The sequence below is a fragment of the Poecilia mexicana genome, unplaced genomic scaffold (genome assembly GCF_051168715.1).
Source record: "Poecilia mexicana isolate PSO_F unplaced genomic scaffold, ASM5116871v1 scaffold_7, whole genome shotgun sequence".
Taxonomy (NCBI): domain Eukaryota; kingdom Metazoa; phylum Chordata; class Actinopteri; order Cyprinodontiformes; family Poeciliidae; genus Poecilia; species Poecilia mexicana.
In genome coordinates this window covers 14,493,210-14,514,483 of record NW_028263376.1, presented here as the reverse complement: position 1 = coordinate 14,514,483, position 21,274 = coordinate 14,493,210, and the positions used below count along the sequence as shown (strand labels likewise).

Below are 21,274 nucleotides of genomic sequence, written 5' to 3'. Positions count from 1 at the left end.
ATGAGAAGTCTCCTACTTTAACTCAGTGATGTAAAGAATTTTTTAAGATATTGCCACTAGAGGCTCGGTAAAAGATTGAGAAACAGTGATGATGGAACAGAATATATGGTGACATCTAGTGGAAATTTGCCCCGAATCTACAATATATTATCCAAGACGTTATGCTGTGGTGCGGATCTGGAGGGGTTACTTAAAAATAGAGAAAGGAAATGAGTATTTTTATTACACCCTTTTTTTATTTTGCATGTAAGCACAAAAATGTCTTTAAAAACATCATAAACTGATCAGGAAATGAAGATCAAACCACTTACTGGGTAAGAGAGAATTACTTTTTCTTTTTAATAAATAAAACTATAATTTGAAAACATCAGTTTTCATCAAGTCAAAAATACCTTTCATATTGCAATGTTTAATGTTAAACATTTGAGTGTGACAAATAAGAAATATACAAGTTTCTTCTTCAAACGAAGGTATTTAGAATTTTTTCAATAAAAACAAAAAAACAACAACAATGAATTAAATCAAAAAAGGGCTAAAACAGACTGCACATTTCACCATTTTCACAGTATATTAGTATCTGTTATTTGAACTAGGCCTGTTTCAATAAGTAATAAATCAATTAATTGCATGATAAATTAAAACAAGGCCGATTATTTTTATTTGCTTGATTTGTGGTTTTTCTTTTTTCTCTCACTTTTTATGCCAAAGCCTGGATGACAACTCTTCAGTCTGTTGCTTTGGTCTCAACTAGCCCTTTTATTTTGAAGGACAATTTTGTTTACAGAGACTTCATAATTCAATATATTTGTTGCTTTGGTTGCTTTATTTATAATTTTAAAATGTCTTCTAGTTCCAGTGTTAAATATTCATTAGAATTTAAAGTTTATTGATCTTTGAGGATGCGTTCTTGCATTATTATGCCATTACCATTATACTACTTGAAAATTGTCTCAAAACAACAATATTACATTTACCACAACTTCTGGGAAAATGTATTGTCCAGCAACATTTGTTATGGTGACAGGCCTAACTCCAACAACAAAAGTTAAAATGTTTACCTTCATTACTTGTTTAATTATGACATTTTCTAGAATCAACCAGTTGGAAAAATACAAATCAAACTGAACATCAAAAAAGTGACATCATGACACGATTAACAAAGAAAACCCACACCTGCTGTCAGAGAGGACAGTCAGCTTCTTGTTCAGACTGTGGTACTGGTACAGACTTGGATTTGGACTCTAACAAACAACTGAAACTTTGTGAACATCTTTGAAGCAGCTGGCTGAACTGAACACCCATGTCTTCATTTACATTGAGGTAAACCAGCGGGTTAAGAGCACTGTTCAGGCTCACAAGACCACGACTCGCCTGACGGGCAATAAAGACTGCAGAATCCCACGTGGGGCATTGTTTCTTCTTACTCAGGGTTCTGGAATACAGACTGAGGTTCTTGAAGACATGGTAGGGTGCATAACAAATTGAGAAGAGAAGAATCAGAAAAAACATCAACTTCAAGAATCGTAGTTTCAGGTCCTTCTTTATTTTATCTGAGCTGCAAACAACAACAGTCACATGTCCGTAGCAGCCCACAATGATGGTGAACGGGATGCAGAAACCAAAGAATGTCCAGGTGAGGCTGTAATCCAGGTAACTTTTAATATGTTTATTAGAGGTGGTGTCAAAGCATTTGGATCCGTTTGGATATGTTTTTTGGTAGAACAGGTCTGGAAGACTTTGAGCACTCACCAGAATCCAAACCAGGACAGAGATGACCACAGAACGAGCCATAGTTAATCTCCCCATCGTTCTCATTGGATGAACAACAGCCAGGTACCGGTACACACTTATACAGGTGAGGAATCCGATGCTGCCGTATAAGTTTAGGTTGAAGGAGAATCTTGTTACCTTGCAGAATCCGTCTCCAAAGATCCATTTGTTTCCTTTAAGGTGGTACACGATGAGAAAGGGGTGAGTCAGCAGATACAGCATGTCTGCTAGTCCAAGGTTAAGAACAAAGATGTTAATAATCCGAAGTTTCTCCCAGTTGTGAAGCAAAGACTTCATTCCCCACACATTCAGGACCAGTCCAACAACAAATACCAAGATGAAAAGAGTAGGCAGGATTGTATGTTCGAATAATTTCTTATCCGGTTGAGGACATTGAGTTTTATTCATTTTGTCTTCCAGAAACAAGTCACTTCAGCCCTTCTCCTCTGTGACCTCGCTCTCAAAATGAAAGTAGAGTGAACAAAACATTATAAACAACGTACTCCTTGAACTTTAGTTAAGTTAGATAATATGTTGTGTGGAGCAGGTCCAAAGGTTTCGAAAGTCAAAGACTTATAGATATTGTTGAGGATAATAAATATTCTTAGTATTTAATACAGTTAAATCTTACGACTTGAAAATAGTGGATTAAGCAAGAGTCCTTTGGATAACATCTTAGAGGGCTTTAAGTTAGCCCTGCAGAAAAGAATTTCTGTTATCAGGGAGGAACCACGTCATAAATTAACTTTGGCACACAGGCCTGTCTCATGAGACATCTCAAGTCATCTCCCTCAGAGAAACACTAAAACTTAAGGACAAACAAAATGACAACACAATACTAACAATAATTGCAATTTAATTAGTAGAATACCATTTAGTTAAAATTAACATGACTTGAAGTAGTCAAAACTAGCATAACATATATTAGAAAATGTTTAGAATGAATGTATTTATATTGAAAATGCTCAGGTATATTCTATAAGTGTTTTATTCTTAAAATCTGCAGTTTGATCTAAGAGGATGCAGAAGTTCTGATCCACTTTGGATACCAGGCTTCATGTCAGTTTAAAATTACTGCACAGATCTGTATTTGTAGGAATTGACCGGCAGGGAAATAAAATGGGTTTAAGACAGATTAACTTTTGGTTGAACTCTGGTGGAAGACTAGAGGCTTTGATCCAACCAGGAATTAGGGGTAACATCACATTTCAAACTGGCATGAGAAGAGCTTGCTCTAAATGACCCTTGGTCTCCCTTGTCTAGATAGAGAAGCACCGTAGTCCTGAAATTAAACAGGTCTCATAAGGTAATAAAATTGCCCAATCTGAGTAATTTGAAACTGGGTCTATCCATACAAGGAGAACAACACGCCTTAATCGCATAATTGCATAAATTAAAACAAAGGAAACACCTTTTTGAATAAAATTAAGGGCCCCAGAGGAACAAATCAAATTTGCTTTTGCAACTCTCCAAAGACGTCTTTGCTTTTTTTTCTTTCTCTCTTCTTCTTTTCTATTTGTCTCAGGTAAATGAATGTCTGTTTTAGTGAGTGAAGTGTCTGTGTTGTTGATGTGATGTTATACTTTTAAATGTTAGAATAAATTCTGAAATGCATGACGTGGAGCTCTGAATGTTAACTCTGTGTGGCTTTTATTTCCACGCATGGCATCCATTAATCCGGGAGCACAAGAGAATATAACGAGCCAGAACCTAATGATTTTTATTCTCTTAATAATATCTCTACCTTTTTATAACATAAGCTAAACACCTCTATAACCGCGGCGATGCCTTCAATTCCTAGGAAGCAAGTCAGGGTTTTAGCTGAAGTTGGCATTTGACCTTGTCTTCACTGGCACAGAAGAGAAAGGCAAATGCAGACAAATCAGTGAATGACCAATTATTTTTACATGCATGTGCTTGTTGTGTAATTCATTTGTATTGTTCCTCAGAAAGAACAAAGTGTTTTTTTTGAATCGAGAGTCATCAAAATGTGTGTTGCAGCATCACAATGAGTTCAAACATGTATTTAAAGACGTACTTCGTGATAGGAGAAAATCAAAGTTGTGGAGTCACATTGGCTTTGGACAATAAATATATTTGAAATTAGATAAATTAAAGAAAATTTCACTGGCAGATTGTCAAAATGCAGGATGCTAATCCTCTTCTACCAAAGAAAACTGAATGTCGAAACAAAATCAGAAAAAGTATTTAAGGATTTTCACATTTATGCAACCAAGTTGCACATTTTTAATTTTCCTTTTAACAGATTTATTTTATTTTAGCATAAATGACACATTATATGAAGAAAATGTTTTAAAATTCTTAGATTTTTTTTTCTCTGACTATGCAGTCATAGAAAAATGAAGTAAATATACTGTATATTAGCATATTTAATGTATAACCAAACTGATCTGCTGTACAAAAAAGAAGTGGTTTAAATCTTAATATTGGGAAGTGAACAAATTCAGCCTGTATTGTTCAAGCTTCCAAATATTGAATTAACAGTGCAGGGTGACAGTTTACAGCCCAGGCTGTTTCTGGTAAATTCATGGCATCAAACTTTAGTGACTGTGTAAAATTTAAAACTTCAACAGCGTTGACACCTCTAAAAAGCAATTATTTTTTAAAAAGGCAAGAGTCTAGAGCCTCTGTACAACTGTAATGTTACATGCATTTATTCTAGTTCGTCACATTAAAAACGTCAGTTGTGGTTTTCAGACATGCGTCACCTCAGAGGAGCACACTCACATTTTTTTCCATTGTTGTAAGTGTAATGACAGTAAATGAAGAGACTATCGCAGTTCAGATGAAACCAATGCGAGAACTGTGAGAAGAGACACGCAGAAGGGTCCACATCCTTTGCAACCAGTATATTAAAGGTGTGAATGCAGGCAGCAGATTTCACTGTGGCCACATTCTGCATTCGCATCTTCCCTTCTCAGTCACTGCAGCCATAAAGGTTTTTTTTCCCTTTAAACAGAGGTGTGAAACTGAGAAACGGAGGTAAAATCCTATTTTCAAACACTACAAGGGAAAATGTGATGTGTCAGTTGCAAAAAACGGCTTTTAAAGTGAAATCTGCTTTCAGAGCCTGGTTCTGGAGCCAGAGGTGCTGGTTGAATCCTTCCCTGTGACCTTAAAGCCCCATCAATAGAAAGCTTGGTTTAATTTTTAAAAGACATTTCCTATCTGCTTGCATTGAATTTTAAACCGTGTTTGGATTTTCCGTTTTTTTTTTTTTGTTTTTTTTTATGGCCTGGAGCTCAGAATCACACAACTGTGGGAAAATAGCTGGATTTGTCAGCATCAGCTGTATGTTTGTCTGTGAGTCATTTGGAAAATGTTGAAATGTTAGTCTGTAAAGCTGAAGCAGGATTTTTGTATCATACATGGATAATATCATTATGTATATCAGTTATTACAGTTAGAAACGACTGATCAGGTCCAAAATCTGGGTGAACCTTCAGAGACACATAAAGATAATTACAAAGTCAGCCTTTTATCACCAGAAGAACATTTAAAAGATTAAAGACTGCAAAAACACACACTCTTACCAAGTATTTTTATTTAGTTTCTAGTACAAGTAGCTTAGTACACTTGAATTAAGACACACCCAACTTAACAGTAACTTATTAGCAAGATAAAGGAGCTTGTTTTAAGTAAATAATTCCTTCATATTGATGAAAAAGTTATAGTTCTATTGGAAGATTATTTCACTTCTCTTATTATTAAATGTATCTGCCAATTAAACTATAACTTTTTCATCGATAGTAAGGAATTATTTACTTAAAACAAGGTCCTTTATCTTTCTGAAAATATACCTGTTAGTTTTGTCTTATTTCAACTGTAATAGTCTATGTGCACTAGAAATGAGATTAAAATACTTGGTAAGATTTGGTGTTTTGCAGTGTAATGTCCCAGCAAGATCTTAAGAAACTCATCCAGGGGTTTATCTTTAGTTGCATTTATCTTTGCAGAAGTGTCTTCACAGGTAAGCCTAAAAAAATCCGAAATGATGCTGTTTGCATTGTCACTAAACCTAGGAAAGCAACGGACTTCACATCAACTCTAAGGTCCTTACACTGGATCCCGATCACTCAGAGAACAGATGTTGAAATGCTTTTGTTGGTTTATAAATTACTGAACAGCTTAGCACCAAGATACTTTTTTTTTGTGGTTGTTTGAACCTTCCAGACCTCTCAGGTCTTCTGGTTCTGGAATCGGTAAAACTGCTGAAACACGGAGCTCCTTTAAATCAAAATTTAAACCCAGTTTGATCTTCGATTTATAGCTGGAGCATCATTTGTTTAAGTCAGAATTGATTTTTTCTTTACTTCCGCCTTACTTTGCTTTGCAATGTGATGTTTTTATCATGTAAATCACTTTGAACTGCTTTGTTGCTGACATGTAAACTTGACTTAATCTTCAGGACGCTGACATTTTAAAACATGGAAATGAATTCTGTCTTTTTCTGACTTTTTCTAGACATTCCTGCATGTCTGTGTAATCTTCACCAAAATAATCACACAGTGATCGTACCAGGATGTTAAAATTGAGATAATACCAGAGCAGTTGACATCCTTCCTGTTTCCTATGCAAAGTATTAGTTATATTTACAAACTCTACTTGAGTGTCCTGCAGTGAGTTGCAAATGTCTTTTATGTGCAACAGATTTGATTTAGCCATTTTATTTCAAACCTTCTGCATCCTGTTTTTTACACATCAGTTAAGCTTTTCACTTGACTAAACAATGCATTTAGCACTGCCACCACAAACCACACACAATCTACTAAATATTTTTTAACGTGTAATTTCCATAGAAACATATAACAAACACAATTTAAACCCATAGCTACATCAGGAATTAGCTCATGTATTCCTGAATGTGCTTGAGAAAAGAGTTTGGGTGTTTGTAGAGAGCTGAGATGCAGCTTGCCGAGTCCGCTGACACAACTGCCTGAACTGAGCAGAGATATCCTCGTCTACATGGAGATAAACCAGAGGGTTGAGAGCACCATTCAGGCAAACAAGGCCGCGACATATGCGTTGAGCGATGTAGACTCCGTTAGACCATTTGTAGCATATTTTCTGTTTGGAAAGAACCCTTGACCAGAGGTTGAAGTTCTTCAGCACATGGTAGGGGATGTAGCAGATGGAGAAGAGAAGAATCAAGATAATTAATAGTTTTAAGCTTCTTTGCTTCAGGACTTTGTCAATATTATCCTTGTAGCAGAGGAGGACGATCACATGTCCGTAGCAGGCCACCGTGATGAGAGACGGGATGCAGAATCCAATGATTGTCCAGATGAGGCTGTACTGCAGGTAGTCCTCAACATACTCGATCATGGTTGTATCAACACATTGCAAAGTCATGTTTGCAGAGTTTTTGGGGAAGAACATGTCTGGTAGGCTTTGAAGACTCACTAAAATCCAAACAATGGCTGAGATGATGACCGAGTGAGTCACAGTTAGTCTCCCCATCACTTTCATCGGATGGACGATGGCCAGGTAGCGGTACACGCTGATACAGGTGAGAAATCCAATGCTGCAGTATAAATTCAGGTTGAAGCAGAACCTTGTCACCTTGCAGAAAGCTTCTCCAAAGATCCATCTTCTATCGTTAAGGTAGTACGCGACCAGAAAAGGAAGCGTGAGCAGATACAAAATATCTGCAATTCCAAGGTTGAGGATGAAAACATTGACGTTCCCCAGTTTCTTCCAGTTGCGCCACAAAGAGTTAAGTCCCCATCCGTTCGCTATAAGTCCAAAAACGAACACCAAGATGAAGACAGGAGGCAGGAAACTCAGCGGAAAGTTAAAGTTGACTCCAAAACAAGATGTGGGATCCATTATTTGTTGTCAGTGCTGAGAGGAGAGTTCCTCCTCTTGGTGTCGGTGTTCAGCTTTTAGACAAACAGAAATACGCCCCACATGGCCCAGACACTTCCTGCTTTATAACATTCATGGTGGGGATTTTTTTTTTGCAGGAAACCACATTGGTTGAATGATTCATGAGATACGAAAAAGTGAAACAAACTGTATTAAAAAGGAACCTAAGATCCACAAGCAAGATTAATTTTGCACAGATTATGCTGAACATCATATGGAAATTGTCTACATGCGATGTTAAAGATTTCTTTATTTTATGAAATATGAAATCAGTTTGTTCTGTCTGGTTTTGTGGTTTGGTTTTCACAGCACATCAATTATGGATTATTTCTTCCTTTTTCAGGGTTAGGGTTATGGTTAGGGATAGGGTTAGATTTAGCCCTTATATTGAAGATTAATAAGATGTAAAGTCTTATGTAAGCCTTAGCATCTGAGAATACTGAAACAAGGTGGTGGTAGCGTCATGCTGAGGGTCTTTTTTGCTTTGGACCTTCAGAGAATTAGAGAAAATCCACAAAGAAATCAACTTTCTTGACTAAAATATTGATTTGAAAAAATATGCACAACCAGTCCAAATTAACCAGGCCTCAAATTAATCCTGAATTAATTCTGTTCATGCCCATTATGACTACAAATGAACTTCTGGTAACAAGCCTAATTTCCTCATGTTTAAAATATAAATTAAAAGCCGAACAAAATATTTCAAAACACAGTTTATCACATCCTGCTATGTTCTTGAGGCTGCGACAAGAAAAGATTTTATTGCTAATCTCAAATTGTATGTTCTGTCCAATGCTCTGCATCTGCAGTACTCTGGTCCGACCACTAGATGTCAGAACATGCTTTAAGATTTGGGCTTTAAACCTCCTCGTCTGAATGCAAATGAATAGACAGCATAAGATAATTACAGATCTCATTTCAGACACAATGAAACAGTTTTAACAGAGTTGAAAGTTGACAGAAGGAGCAGTTCTGATGTGGAAAGGCAATTTGTTTCACAATCTACGATCTTGATACTTCCCAGAACCAGTACAAAGTGGTAAAATATGTTAAAAATACCACAATATTCATTAGGAATTCAATTCAAAACTTGTAAAAACATAAAATTTATTTAGAAAAAAACTCCATGACACGGGATATAAAAATATTCATTTGAAGAAAAGCTTCTGCCTAGAAAATATTTACATTATACACAAAAAATAACAAAGTGCAACATCAATAAACTGCTATTATGTCTTTAAAACTGTACATTTTAGAGGTTGCAGAAAAATTAAATCAATGCTCAAAGTTATTCTTTAAAGTACACTATAAACAGATAATGTACATGTACTAGAATCTATTTACATGTTAGCTCCAAAAGATGCTTCTCAGCTATTCAAACAAGTATTTAAAATGTGTATTACTTTAAATCTAGTTAGGTCAAAGGTCAGGTTTACAGGAAAACATATCAAGTTATTTTCCCTCTTCTTTGCCAAACTGTTTTCCAAATAAACTGCTGCTGGCCACGCCCTCCAACTCAACGTTTATGCTCACATGTGAAATTGGCTGCAAATAGATGCGCAATTATGCCTTATTATTAACTTTGAAAAGCAAAAGTGGAGCCTCCTGCATAACCAACAATAATCCAAGTGGTTTCTGGGTGGTAAATCAACAACAAAACACTTGTCTTTTACAGCAGCCATTGTACAGTCAAATATGCTGGAACTTGGCTGGGGTTGCTAGGTAACAGGCAGAATTCCACGGGGGTTGCCAGGTAACGAGCAGAGTTCCACTGGGGTTGCTAGGTAATGTGAGGGTCAGTAGAGACCCAAATGTAAGTACAAAAACATGGTTACTGCAGAAACACAGAATATCAAAATAAGTAATTTTTGTCTAATTTCTCGTACAAATATCTTACTAAGCTTGAAATAAGACAAAACTAACTTATGAGTAAATTTTCTGCAAGCTATAGGAGCTCGTTTTAAGTCAATAATTTCTTAATATTGATGAAAAAGTTCTGGTTCCACTGGCAGATTATTTCACTTACAACAAAACATTTATCTCATGTTAAAATGTTTTGTGTTTTTGAGGAAATCTGCAAATGGAACTAGTACTTTTTCATCGATATTAAAGAATTATTTACTTAAAACAAGCTCCTATAACTTGTAGACAATTTACTTATAAGTTATTTTGGTCTTATTTCAAGTTGCACTAGAGGCTAGACAAGAGTACTTGGCAAGATTTTGTATTTTTGCAGTGCAAAATGTGAATTTTGCAGAATAGCTCCCATTTAAGAGAATATTTTTGAACTAAAGTTGCTTAAATTGTGAATAAAAATTAGCACACAAATGCTTTAAAAGATGCCGGAGCTTCTTGAAGCTTTCAAGAGAGTGCAGAGTTTATCAATGTGTATAAATCAACATTCGTTCAGGTCAGTCACAGTTTCCTCTGATCATTTTCAAATCTTTCTTCATTTACATTGAACCTTGTGATGTTTTTCATCAGCCTATCAGATCAGTCGTTTGATTCTCCACAGACCGATCAGGGCCTGTGTGCCCAGAGAGCCGGGTTAGTGTAAGGCGCGTAAGGACAGTTGTTGTGACACACGCAGGAGTGGATCATCATGACGGCTTTCTGCAGGAGTCTGCCCGTAGGGCAGCGGAAGGTCACCTGAGCGGTGGAGGTTTGGTGCGGCGTGCAGCATCGAGAGTCGCTGCACTGGCCACAGTACCGCAGCTGGTAGGCTTGAGTGCTGAAGCAGCCATGATGCACAAGTCGGATGGGACCTGGTGACCTGTAGCTGGCTTTGCACCAACCCTGCTGTCCCCTCTGGGAAATCAAAAATACAGACAAATTAGAAACATTTTGCAGATTAAATCCTCTACAAATTTTGCTGGACTACAAATTGTCCCACAAGTTATTGCGATAAATGATAATATTGTTGTTTGGAGGCCATTTTCAAGTAATATGTCAATGGTAAAAACACATTTTTAAATATCAATAAACTTTAAATTCTAATGAACATTTAACTCTGGAACTGGAAGACATTTTAAATATCCAAAATAAACAAAACAACAGAAACGGCAAATAAAATGAATTATGAAGTCTCTGAAAACAATATTTTCCTTCAAATAAAGGAATAAATCATGACCTGTCATCCAGGTTTTGGCTTCAATCACTAAGTCTGGATTTACTTCTGGTTTCTTCTGGTGCTGATTTATGACGCATGTCTCATGTTAATGAACTAAAAGTCGAATAAAATGCAACATAACCATTCAGACCATCAACACTTTGAATGTTATAAGATGCATATCAGTTTTACAATGTAGGAAGTGGCACAAATCTGATGTTTTTAAGGAAGAAAAGATCATAATTAGGCCATGAAAAAGTTAGATTTGAGTCACATTTGCTTGCTGTGTGAACAGTTCCTTCCTAATTTAGAGCAGGAAGAAAATACATAAAAATAGTACGCTTATCCGTCACATTATGCCAACAGGAAAGCTCAAAACGGACCCCAAATGTATTCTGTAAACACAAACAAACAGCTAATTGTCATTAAGGATTGCAGCACCTTCGGTGCCAAAAGAAACAAGAAGCAAAGTGACGACATGAACCCTGAAGATCCTTGATCTCATTGAAGATACTTGGAGAATTGGAGGAAATCTACTTCCATAGAAGATCTTTGGTTAACTCTACCAGCTGAGTATGGGTGATGCTGTTTTGAATGTAAAAGTTGGCCATAACAAACACTAATTTTATTTAAATTTCTCTTCAGTTCATGCACTACATTCTGTTAACCTTTGGGAATACAACATTTGTAAATAACTGCCCAGTTTGGGAATTTAGTAAACATAGTAACTCCTTGCTACATCTATAATTTAGCTAAAAACAGGGAAAGATAATGATTATGATAAAGACTGTGTGGTTCAGAGTCAAGCACTGAAACCTCGTGGTGAGTAAAAAACGTCTGTGGTGAGGGAGAAAAAAATGTTTTCTGTTTTTGAGGAAAGAGTTTGCCTGCTGCTGCGTGGCAAATCCCTACTGCTTTCCATCTCTTCCCATAAGCAGCAGGAGATGCAATTAAACTTTTAGCGCCGTCTAATTTTACTTACAGGCAGCAGCTTAAATATAAACAACACCACAGTCTCTGGAAAGCTAATGTAATTATCTGAATGACTGAAAATTGAAGACTGAACATATTCCTATTTCTAGTTGCATATTTATAAACAGCTGCAAAGCAAAACAAATTTCTATTTTCAAAAATACAATGAAATCAAGTTATTTTAGTTTCTGTTCTTTTTTTTTTTTTTTAGCAAGCACACTTCCTATTGCTAATTGATCAGAAACATTTGAAACATTTTGATTATGCAGAGTTGTCTGAGCTTACCCTGGGTTTCCTTAGCGCAGGCTGAACGGCCCCGCAGGGCCGCACTTTGCACAGTCGGGTCTCCATTTGCAGCTTGCAGGCAGGATTTTGGTTTGAGACCCGAGTGGAGACGCCGGCCCCGCAGCTCTGGGAGCAGGCGCTCCACTGGGTGGCCTGATCCACGCAGCTGGAGGCTGGCTGGACCAGCTGTTTCAGGACAGGAGCTCCTGGCATCGTTGACCCCGACCTGCCTGGATTCATGGCTGGAAGAGAATCAGAAACAAACAGTGAGTTGGAGAAATCTGCAGCATGAAGGTTTTGGTCAGCGTGGCACCAAGATAATAAACTTTGAGTTTCTTAAAAATGTAAAGTTGGGATGTTTTCACAGTGGCGACCCCATGAGAGGGGAGATGGGGGACCGTGCCCCCCACAGAGAATTATGATGATGTAAAAAAAGAGGCATACAGTCTTCTTCTTCAATAAAGACATACATGTAAAATCCAATAAATAAATAAACAAAAAATATATAGAAATCTATATTTTTAAATATCTAAAATATATGTATAATAATTGTATATGTTATATATCTATTCTTAAAAATACCACATATATAATATATACAAAATTATATATGTAATATTTTATATATATTTTATATATTAGACAGACAGACAGACAAACAGAAACCCAAGAAATATACATACATTTATTTTTGATTAGATAAATTAATGCTTTTGTATGAACTGTTCTAACACAATACTTCCAGTTTTAGTTTTTTTTTTTAAATGATACTAACTTTCTGACATGTACCTGTACGAACCTCCCTCCACTCCAAGCCACCCAGGAGAAAAGCAGCTGCAGGAAATATTCCAGGATATAATGTAATGCTTCATAATAACGCAGCTGTGGATGTTTTTGTGAAAGTAGGAAACTTTGACTGGTGGAGAAACGTTTTCAAACCAAAACCATGTGTCTCATAGCTAGACCCTGGGAGTTTCACTTTGGTCAGACTTTGTGATTTAATGCAGAAATTAACTGGTGAAAGTGATGATTTAAACATGATTTGTCTGTTTGTCTTCATTCATTCTTCTAAGTTTAAAGAACCACGTTTTAACAGCTCTCAGTGTTTTTCATTCTTGTACTATATAAAACTACATTATTTTTCAAAACTGACTCAAAATCATGTTTTTCAAGCACAACAATAACAAAATGTTCCTTTGCTGTTCCCATAATGAAGTGTTGCTCAGACAGAGCTGGGTGACTGGCTTCTTTTTCCCAACACCAGCCTCGTGCACAAACACTCACTCCCCTTTTTTTAACAGAGTAACGTAATCTTCACGTGTTTAAACCTTCCCCAGCTGCGGTTTCTGTTATGAAACGAGGAAACATGGTGACTGACAAAATGAAATGTTTTGAACCCCCCAAAAAGAGGAAAAATGTGTTTTATATTTGGCCTTTTGGAATTTTCCTCTGGCCGGACACACCCTGGTTTAAAGTGAAAACGCTCCAGTAAAAACTTCCAGACATCGACAGAGCTCATAAAGCAGATTGAACGATAACTTTACACATTTGCTAACTGATCGACAGAAATGAAGCCACACGAACCCAAACACTGGAAACTATGCTGTCAGTTTCCAGAATAAAAGCTTTGTGATTTTAGAAACGGCTATTAAACACAGAACCGCAGCCAGCAGATGGCTTATGTTAGCTTAAAGTCTGGAACACAAAATCCTCCCAGCCGGACAACTTAAGCTCATTAATTAACACATTTCAAGTGTTTAATCTTACTAAGTGTCAAAATCTGTTCTTTGTCAACATATACAGCTTTCCTGTTTCTTTCTCCACATCTTAAAATAGTCTAAACAGATGCTAATCACAGCAGGAAGCATGTTCTGTCAAGTTGAAACCCTGAGCATTAATGTATTTTATTATGTGATAGACAAAAATAAAATTGTGCATAATTGTGAAAGTACAAAGTGTGGCTTGGACTTGTATTCACCGTCTGAGTTTTTTGTACAATTACAGTTTTATCTCTACCAGGTTTACACCCAATCCCACGTCATAATCCTACCACCACCATGTTTTATCATGGAGAGAGTTTTTTATGGTTATGTAAAATGTTTTCTCCGTTAGATGGATGACTGTTCACTCTTTCCATTTTCAGAAGGAGGATTGAAAACCACAACATGAAATGTTTTAAACATTACAGTCAGGACTGGATGCTGCTTCCTGCTGCCTTTTCAAAAAGCTTTTTGTTTTGTTTCACAGATCATTTTGTTGGATTTTCTCTGCTTTTAGTCATGTTCTATTTAGCAATGTTAGAAAAAAAGATAAAAAGAAAGAAGAGAACGAGAGGAAAGAAGAAAGAAAGAAACAAAGAACAACAAAGAAAAAAAGAGAGTGATAAAAAATTACAAAATGAACAAAGAAAAAATAAAAAAGAATGACATAAGTTCAAAAAAGAGAAAAAGAAAGAATAAAAAGGATGATTTAATGACTTGAGGAAAGGAAAAAGACAAAGAAAGAATTACAAAGAATGAAAGAAAGAAAGAAGAAACTAGTTCAGACAGAAAGGAAGAAAGAAAAAAAAAGAAACAAAAACAGAAATAAGGACAAAAAGAAACAGAACGAAAGACATATAGAAGGAGAAAAAGGAAACCTTTTAGCTTTTCTACATCTTTCATTTCTTTTTCTTCATTATTTTTTTTCATTAATTATTTTTATAACAAACATCTGAAGCCTTTTTACTAATAAACTGACTGGATTTCATTTATGGCGATCAGAGTAAATGGAGCAAAACTTATTTTATTTCATTTCCTCGTTTCCTGACATTTACACGCCCCTTTGTGTCAGTCAAACACATAAAATCCCAAAAAACTCAATTAAATGTTTTTTCTTTAAATAAGGGGAAATTGAATAATTCTGCAACCTCTTTCAATTCCCAGAATGGTTTGTTTTCAGTTTATTATAAATGTTCTTCTGAATTGGATCCAATGTGTGTTCATCCATCCCATCCAGGTGTCTCTTACCTGTAATGGCATCTTGAATCACGGTGTTTTCCAGGTTTTCACACACCCATTCCCTGCAGCACTTCCCCGGTAAACGGATGAACTGCGGGCTGGGACAGTCCGGAGTGGGAAGACGGCTGGTCAGCGGACAGGCCGACACGCAGGTCACCCCTCCGCCTCGGCAGTGGCAGAAAGAGTCGCAGGACGGCTGGAACGACTGGCCATTGAGGTACGTGATGCCGTTCACTTTGCAGCTCAGATCCTCATCATCTGCAGAAAAAACATCAGGAAAGGGGACCTATTATCAAAATTCACATTTATCATGATTTTGTACTTAAATTTGGGTCTCAACTGCTACCAAAAACAGCCAAGGTGCTTAAAAAATCACCCAACTGTTTTATTGGCACTAAGTTCTAGGTAGCTGTTCCAAAAACAGCTACCTGTCTATGTGATATACAATGGCTGCTGGAAGAGACAAGTCTTTTGTTGTTTACTTACCATCCAGAAACCACTTGCTGCATTTTTGTTGTGCAGAAGGCTCCACTTCTACTTTCCAAAGATGTACGGTTTAAATTTTTACAGCCATACGTATCAACATCTGATAAAATTACGCTTTGCATGGCTTGGTTGATTTGCTTCAAACCAGTAAATGGAAACATGACTAATTCGCATATTATTTTTTGCAACATCTTTAAAAAATTGCCCAAAATTTGCATCTCAATTGCCTGGAAACATGACCAGCAATAATCAGGCCCTTTATCTTTCATCTGTAGCTGCATTTACTATAAAGTTGAGCAAATTGTATGACAAAAATACAAAACAAAACAAACAAGCCAACCCCCTTTGCCCCCCCACACATTTAAAAAAAAAAAAAAATGTAGGTTTTGCGCTAGAATGATGTGCAATATTAGTTTATTTTGCAAAACTGCAATAGAAACATATTTTTAATGGGAATAACAACCTGATGTTACTACTGTCAGAAATGACAAAGATGGCAGGAAGTGATAGGAGGATGATGGTGTAGCATATTTTTAATGACTTATCTAGTGAACACACATACATGTGTGATTTTGATTGCATTTAACTGTTTTTTCAACATTAGCGAAATATCAACAGAGTTTTGCACCAGTGATGTAATCAGCAACCCTTACTGCTGACGGAGAAGACGAAGAAGATGACAGGAAGTGGTGGGAGGATAATAGTACAACATTTTTAATGACTTATAGTTAACAAACCTCTTCATGTGTGATCCTAATTGTGTTCCTTATTTAACTGAAATACCAAAATAATTGCGAAGCTGTGTTTTCCGACATCGGTAGACTAACATCAACATTTTGCTAAAGGAAACGCAGCTAGTCCATCAAAGGACAGTCATCAAACAAAAAGTGCCAACAGGAGCAATGGAAATAGAAATAAAAACATTTAGTCTTCCTGGAATATCACTGCCACCCCTCGCTGTTTCCTCCCTGCTCCACAGACTCTAAACATTCAGTGTCTGTGTTGCTCATTCATGTGGATTTGCTCTGTCATTCCTCCCAGGTGTGTCTTTCACTCACCAACACACTCTCCAGGGCCTCCAGGGAAGCTGGCGCTGAAGTCACACTGCAGTCCTTTCTGCCTGTCGCAGGGCAGCATCTCTGAGCACGGCTCGCCTCGCTGCCGAGCGCACACCTGGCAGCACCTGCAGCCGTCCGGCACCAGAGGGACGCCTGCAGCGCACTGAGGCACAGAGGCAGGGCAAAGGCAGGGCCTGTTGCACAGCTGGCACAGAACCTGAAAGAAAAACACGAGAAATGGTGAGGAGGTCAGAGAATGAAACATGCAAAGGATGAAACAGACAGAAAGCTGCTCCAAAGGAAAAAATATGGAAATATTCAGAGGCTGCATCACAGTTGGAGCAAACATTTAAGGGTTCTACGACGTTGTGTTAAAGCAATTTTGTGTAAAGAAAAAAACTGAGAAAATTTTTACCACAAAAAACCTAACCCTAACCCAAAATTTCAGATTCAAATAAATTTTTTTTTTTTTCTGAGCTGCATAGTGGAATATTTGCGAGAACAAAAGTCAGAAATGTTTGGATTAATCTTAGAAAATTTCCCAAAACATTCAGATCAACAATTTAATCTGAACAAATATTTTTTTTACCATTTGATTTTTTATCTACATGATAAATTCACTCAAATCAAGTTTAAATGTTTCTGTTTTTGAAATCTTTACTAAGATTTGTGGATGATGTCGTCAAACAGCTGATGAAAAAATAATGGGGACATTTTTAATACTGGAAGTCAAAGATTAAAGTTTACTGAAAAATGTTTTTTTTTTTCAAATCAAAAAATAGGAATTGATACCAGGCTGCATGTTTAATAGGCAGATATTTGTGCTCTTTATTTACCTCATAATAAACTAAAAGCATTTACAATGTTTCCATGCTAATTATCTGCTAAAAGTTTAAATTTAAAGTTAGGGTGTTGTTGATTTTGTTTGAAAATCAAATGCTCATCGATAAAAAAATAATCAGTAGATATATGAATTCTAAATTAATTTTTAATCATATTTAGACTCAATTTGAGTGAAATACTGACCGGACTCTTAAAATAAACATGAATCAAATTAATAAATGAATCAAATCTCCACCTCAGTTATTTTCCTGCATTTTCAGGCTTATAATTAAGACAAAAATCACAGAAATTTGACCTTATTGTTTTAATTCTGACCCTTTTTCCACTTCCTGACAGTTGATTTTAAGTTACAAGTGGATGAGTGTGAGCAGGCCTCACCTGTGTGGCCACACAGAGCAGCGCAGCCAGAGTAATCACACAGCGATCCAGTCGGTCCATCGTGGTTCTGGTGCCGCTAGGTGTTTCCTGCTGTGTGATGGATGGGAGTCGTTCGCTAAGAGCTCGTTCTCATGCCTGCTGACATTTATAAAGTCTGGCCTCTGATGTCACTGCTGTGTAAAGAGCCTCTGGTCCGGCACCAGAAATGTTTCACATTCCTCCTCCCTGCTGCCCATTTCCACCTCCACCTCCACACACACACACGCACACACACACACACACACACACACACACACACACACACACACACACACACACACACACACACACACCCTCCCACTCGCAGACACACCTCCACCCTGAGTTTTTTCCTTTCCTCATGCGCTTGGAGATTTCAGAGCTTCACTGGAGGAAAAAATACACCAGCTAACTGGTCTCTTAAGTAACAACCAGGCTTTTATGGCGACAGATGTGATTCAAGTCGAAACTATGTTCCAGATGTTTTCACAAGGAGCCGACGTGTCATTTTTGATAAGCGACAGATGTGTGGAATCATTAAAGGGCAGCATTATGTGTTTTCCAGGCATATTGTGTCATTTTATGACATAATCAAGTAACTAAATTTATTTATAAAAATATATATTGCTGTCTGAGACAAAATGCTATTTACAGTTAAGAGACCGCTTTAAATTATCTCTGATTTGACTTTTTAAAGGTACATGTTTGAGTAAAATGAGCATTGTTCTTTTATTCTATGAACCACTGACATGTCTCTGAAATTCCAAGCAAACATTTAGTATTTATTTGCAGAAAATGAGAAATGGTCAAAATAACAAAAAAGATGCATTACTTTCAGAGCACAAATAATGCAAAGAAAACAAGTTCATATTCATTTAGAAACAACAATACTAATGTTTTAACTCATGAAGAGTTCAGAAATCAATACTTGGTCGATTAACCATGAGGTTTCCAATGGGGTTCAGTGCAGTGGTCTCAATTTTTTCCAAAACTGTGTATCAGATACAACTTCAAAGAAATTTGACTTTGTGATTTAACGTCTTGAAACTCTGTCTCTTTAAAACCTCTGCCTTAGGAAGTTTTCACATCCTCTGTTAACCCCTCACTAAACATAGTATTTACTGGAAAAATACACCTTACAAAATGAGAAATGCTAAAACAGACACATAGCTGAAGGCAGTTTAGGCCATAAATGCCACCAACTGCTCAACCGTGCAACTCTAAATAAAAATCAGAACTAATTTAAGGTTTTGGGTGTAAAGTTGTAATAACAAAGAAAAAGGTCTAAATGTTGTTTCATGTTGTGTCTTACTACCTATTTAAGCTCCATTGCTTCATTCGTATCCAGCCACAGGATGTCTAGACAAACGGCAGAAAGAACGCAGCTTCTAAATCGATCCATCCATTATGAGGCAGGATTTCAAAGTAACACTAGATTCCTGAATGTCAGGATCAGCCATGTTTCCCAGCGCTGGGCGGGCTGGAAACCAATCCAGCCAGTTATAAATAGACGCAGACAGACAGTGAGATAGATGAACGTGTTAGCGTAGCAGCAGGATGGACTCCAGGTGGCCGGGAAGCAGGGATGTACTGTAAAACCTCAGATTCAGCTTTCACATTCCTGGACTCGGCCGCATGTTTTCCGTCCACTTTGTGAATGACTGAGGCTGGAAGGATTTTACTGTAATGGATAATAGCTGTTAAACAGTTTATTCCAAAGAACTGAGAGAAAAATTAGATGTTTTCTTTAGTTAAATTAGTAATGATGCCGTTCTTCAGAATGACAAACCTACAACGAGTCAAACAGAAATTAGATCCACCGGTTCTAATCAAGACAGGAGAACAAAATAACACAAAACCAGACGGGGTCGTTTCTAAGACAGCGTATACTGATAAAAAACATTAAAATATTACGAGAACAAAGTCAGAATTATAAGAATAACGTCAAGAATTTGAAAACAAAGCCATTAAATATTATGAGAATAAACTTGTACAAGAATAAATTTATGAAATTGCAAAAAGAAAGTAATAATAATAAGAATAAAGTCAATATTTTGAGAATAAATTCATAATATTGTGAAAAAAACGTCATGCGGGAATAAAGTCAGAATAATAATAGAATAACATATTTTTAAAAGAATAAAGTCATAATAATGAGAATAAAGCCAATATTTTAAGAATAAAGTTATGTTATTACTAGAGTGAAGTAACATTATGACTCTACTGACAATACTTTGACTATTCTCACATTATTTCAACTTAGTTGTCATAATACTATGACTTAATTCCTGTAACATTATGACTTTATTTCCGTCATTTTATTTTTAAGTTTTCTTTGTGTGGCCCATTTGGTTGACTTTATTAAAGAAGCATGCTAATCATGGAAATTGCCTGAATCTGAGTCGGTGTAAACATTATTTGAACCTACAAAAGAAGATTTTTTTTATTTCTTGCTGATTTACAAATGCAAAAACATAAGAAATATATCCTTTCGCTTGTAAATGTTACAGAATCAGTTAAAATCCAGATGCTGAAAGCAGAACTAACCCTTCAAAATTCATGAGCCCAAATGTCTAACACACGTTTGGACACAAATCTGTCTGAAAACACCAACATGCGGAACTTGCAAATGTTGGAGGACGTTGTGTTGCTTCACGGCAAAATCAGACACTAACCAGGATTTCAACAAGAATGAAAATATAATATAACCTTTGACAGTTTGAAGGGTTAGAGGCCAGTTTGTTCATTTCACAGCTGAAACTGAATCCAAACAGCTCCAGACTGAAGTGTCAGGCCAAGACCTGAACACATTTCCATCAAATTTTCTTCAATTTACCGTCTTAGCAGGACGCATGCTGCCAAATACCTGTCAGGTTTGATCCAGTAGTCTTTTTTTATTTTGGCTCATCTGGAGCAATTTTTAGCAGATTGAGAACTATTCTTTAAAGCTGCAGTATGATTTTTTTTTGTTTTATTTTACATATTTGTTAAAACTGACACTATGTCGGGACAGTTTATCAGACAAGCAATCTGTGAAAACATCGATCTCCTCCATCTCCTCCCTGACCTATTATTGCCGTCTGAAGAAATGCACAACTCCAGACCAAAAACAACCATTCAGAGTCTGGAGGCGGGCCTTAGCGTTGTCAGTCATCCTCGCGTATGCGCTGATAGATAAGAGTGGAGAAGAAAGCTGTTTATCCGCCATCACACTGAACGTGATTTGAGCGTCTTGTTAACATACAAGGCCTATGTAGACGCTCATTGAGGGCGTGTTGCGGCACATTTATCTGCCTCATAACATATGGTCATGGCATTGTGCCAGTATGTAAAATATATTTTTTTATAGAAGTTAAGTACTTCAGCTTTAATACAGAAATGTCAGATCTGGAGCCCATTTGAAGCAGATGGAGGCTTTTTATGTTTAATGAGTGTCAACAGATTAAAATGCCAAATGTTAGTGGTGA

The 21,274-nt window shown here is 36.7% G+C and overlaps 3 protein-coding genes across 3 annotated transcripts; all 3 read right to left on the bottom strand.

The window, feature by feature from the left end:
- Window positions 1–210: 210 nt before the first annotated feature.
- Window positions 211–6,341, bottom strand: LOC106934191 (P2Y purinoceptor 1-like). The gene has a single exon (XM_088007122.1). It carries the CDS (start codon window positions 2,176–2,178, stop codon window positions 1,180–1,182), a length of 999 nt encoding a protein of 332 aa, XP_087863248.1. The 5' UTR covers window positions 2,179–6,341; the 3' UTR covers window positions 211–1,179.
- Window positions 6,342–6,442: 101 nt separating this feature from the next.
- Window positions 6,443–8,658, bottom strand: LOC106934196 (P2Y purinoceptor 1-like). The gene has a single exon (XM_015013946.2). The coding sequence runs from the start codon at window positions 7,618–7,620 to the stop codon at window positions 6,640–6,642; it is 981 nt and encodes a 326-aa protein (XP_014869432.1). The 5' UTR covers window positions 7,621–8,658; the 3' UTR covers window positions 6,443–6,639.
- A 91-nt stretch (window positions 8,659–8,749) lies between these two features.
- Window positions 8,750–17,935, bottom strand: ccn5 (cellular communication network factor 5). Its single transcript, XM_015013945.2, has 5 exons — window positions 17,790–17,935; window positions 16,569–16,785; window positions 15,034–15,282; window positions 12,026–12,267; window positions 8,750–10,467 (listed from the first exon to the last, which is right to left on the bottom strand). The coding sequence occupies exons 1-5, from the start codon at window positions 17,847–17,849 to the stop codon at window positions 10,180–10,182; spliced, it is 1,056 nt and encodes a 351-aa protein (XP_014869431.2). The 5' UTR covers window positions 17,850–17,935; the 3' UTR covers window positions 8,750–10,179.
- Window positions 17,936–21,274: the final 3,339 nt, after the last annotated feature.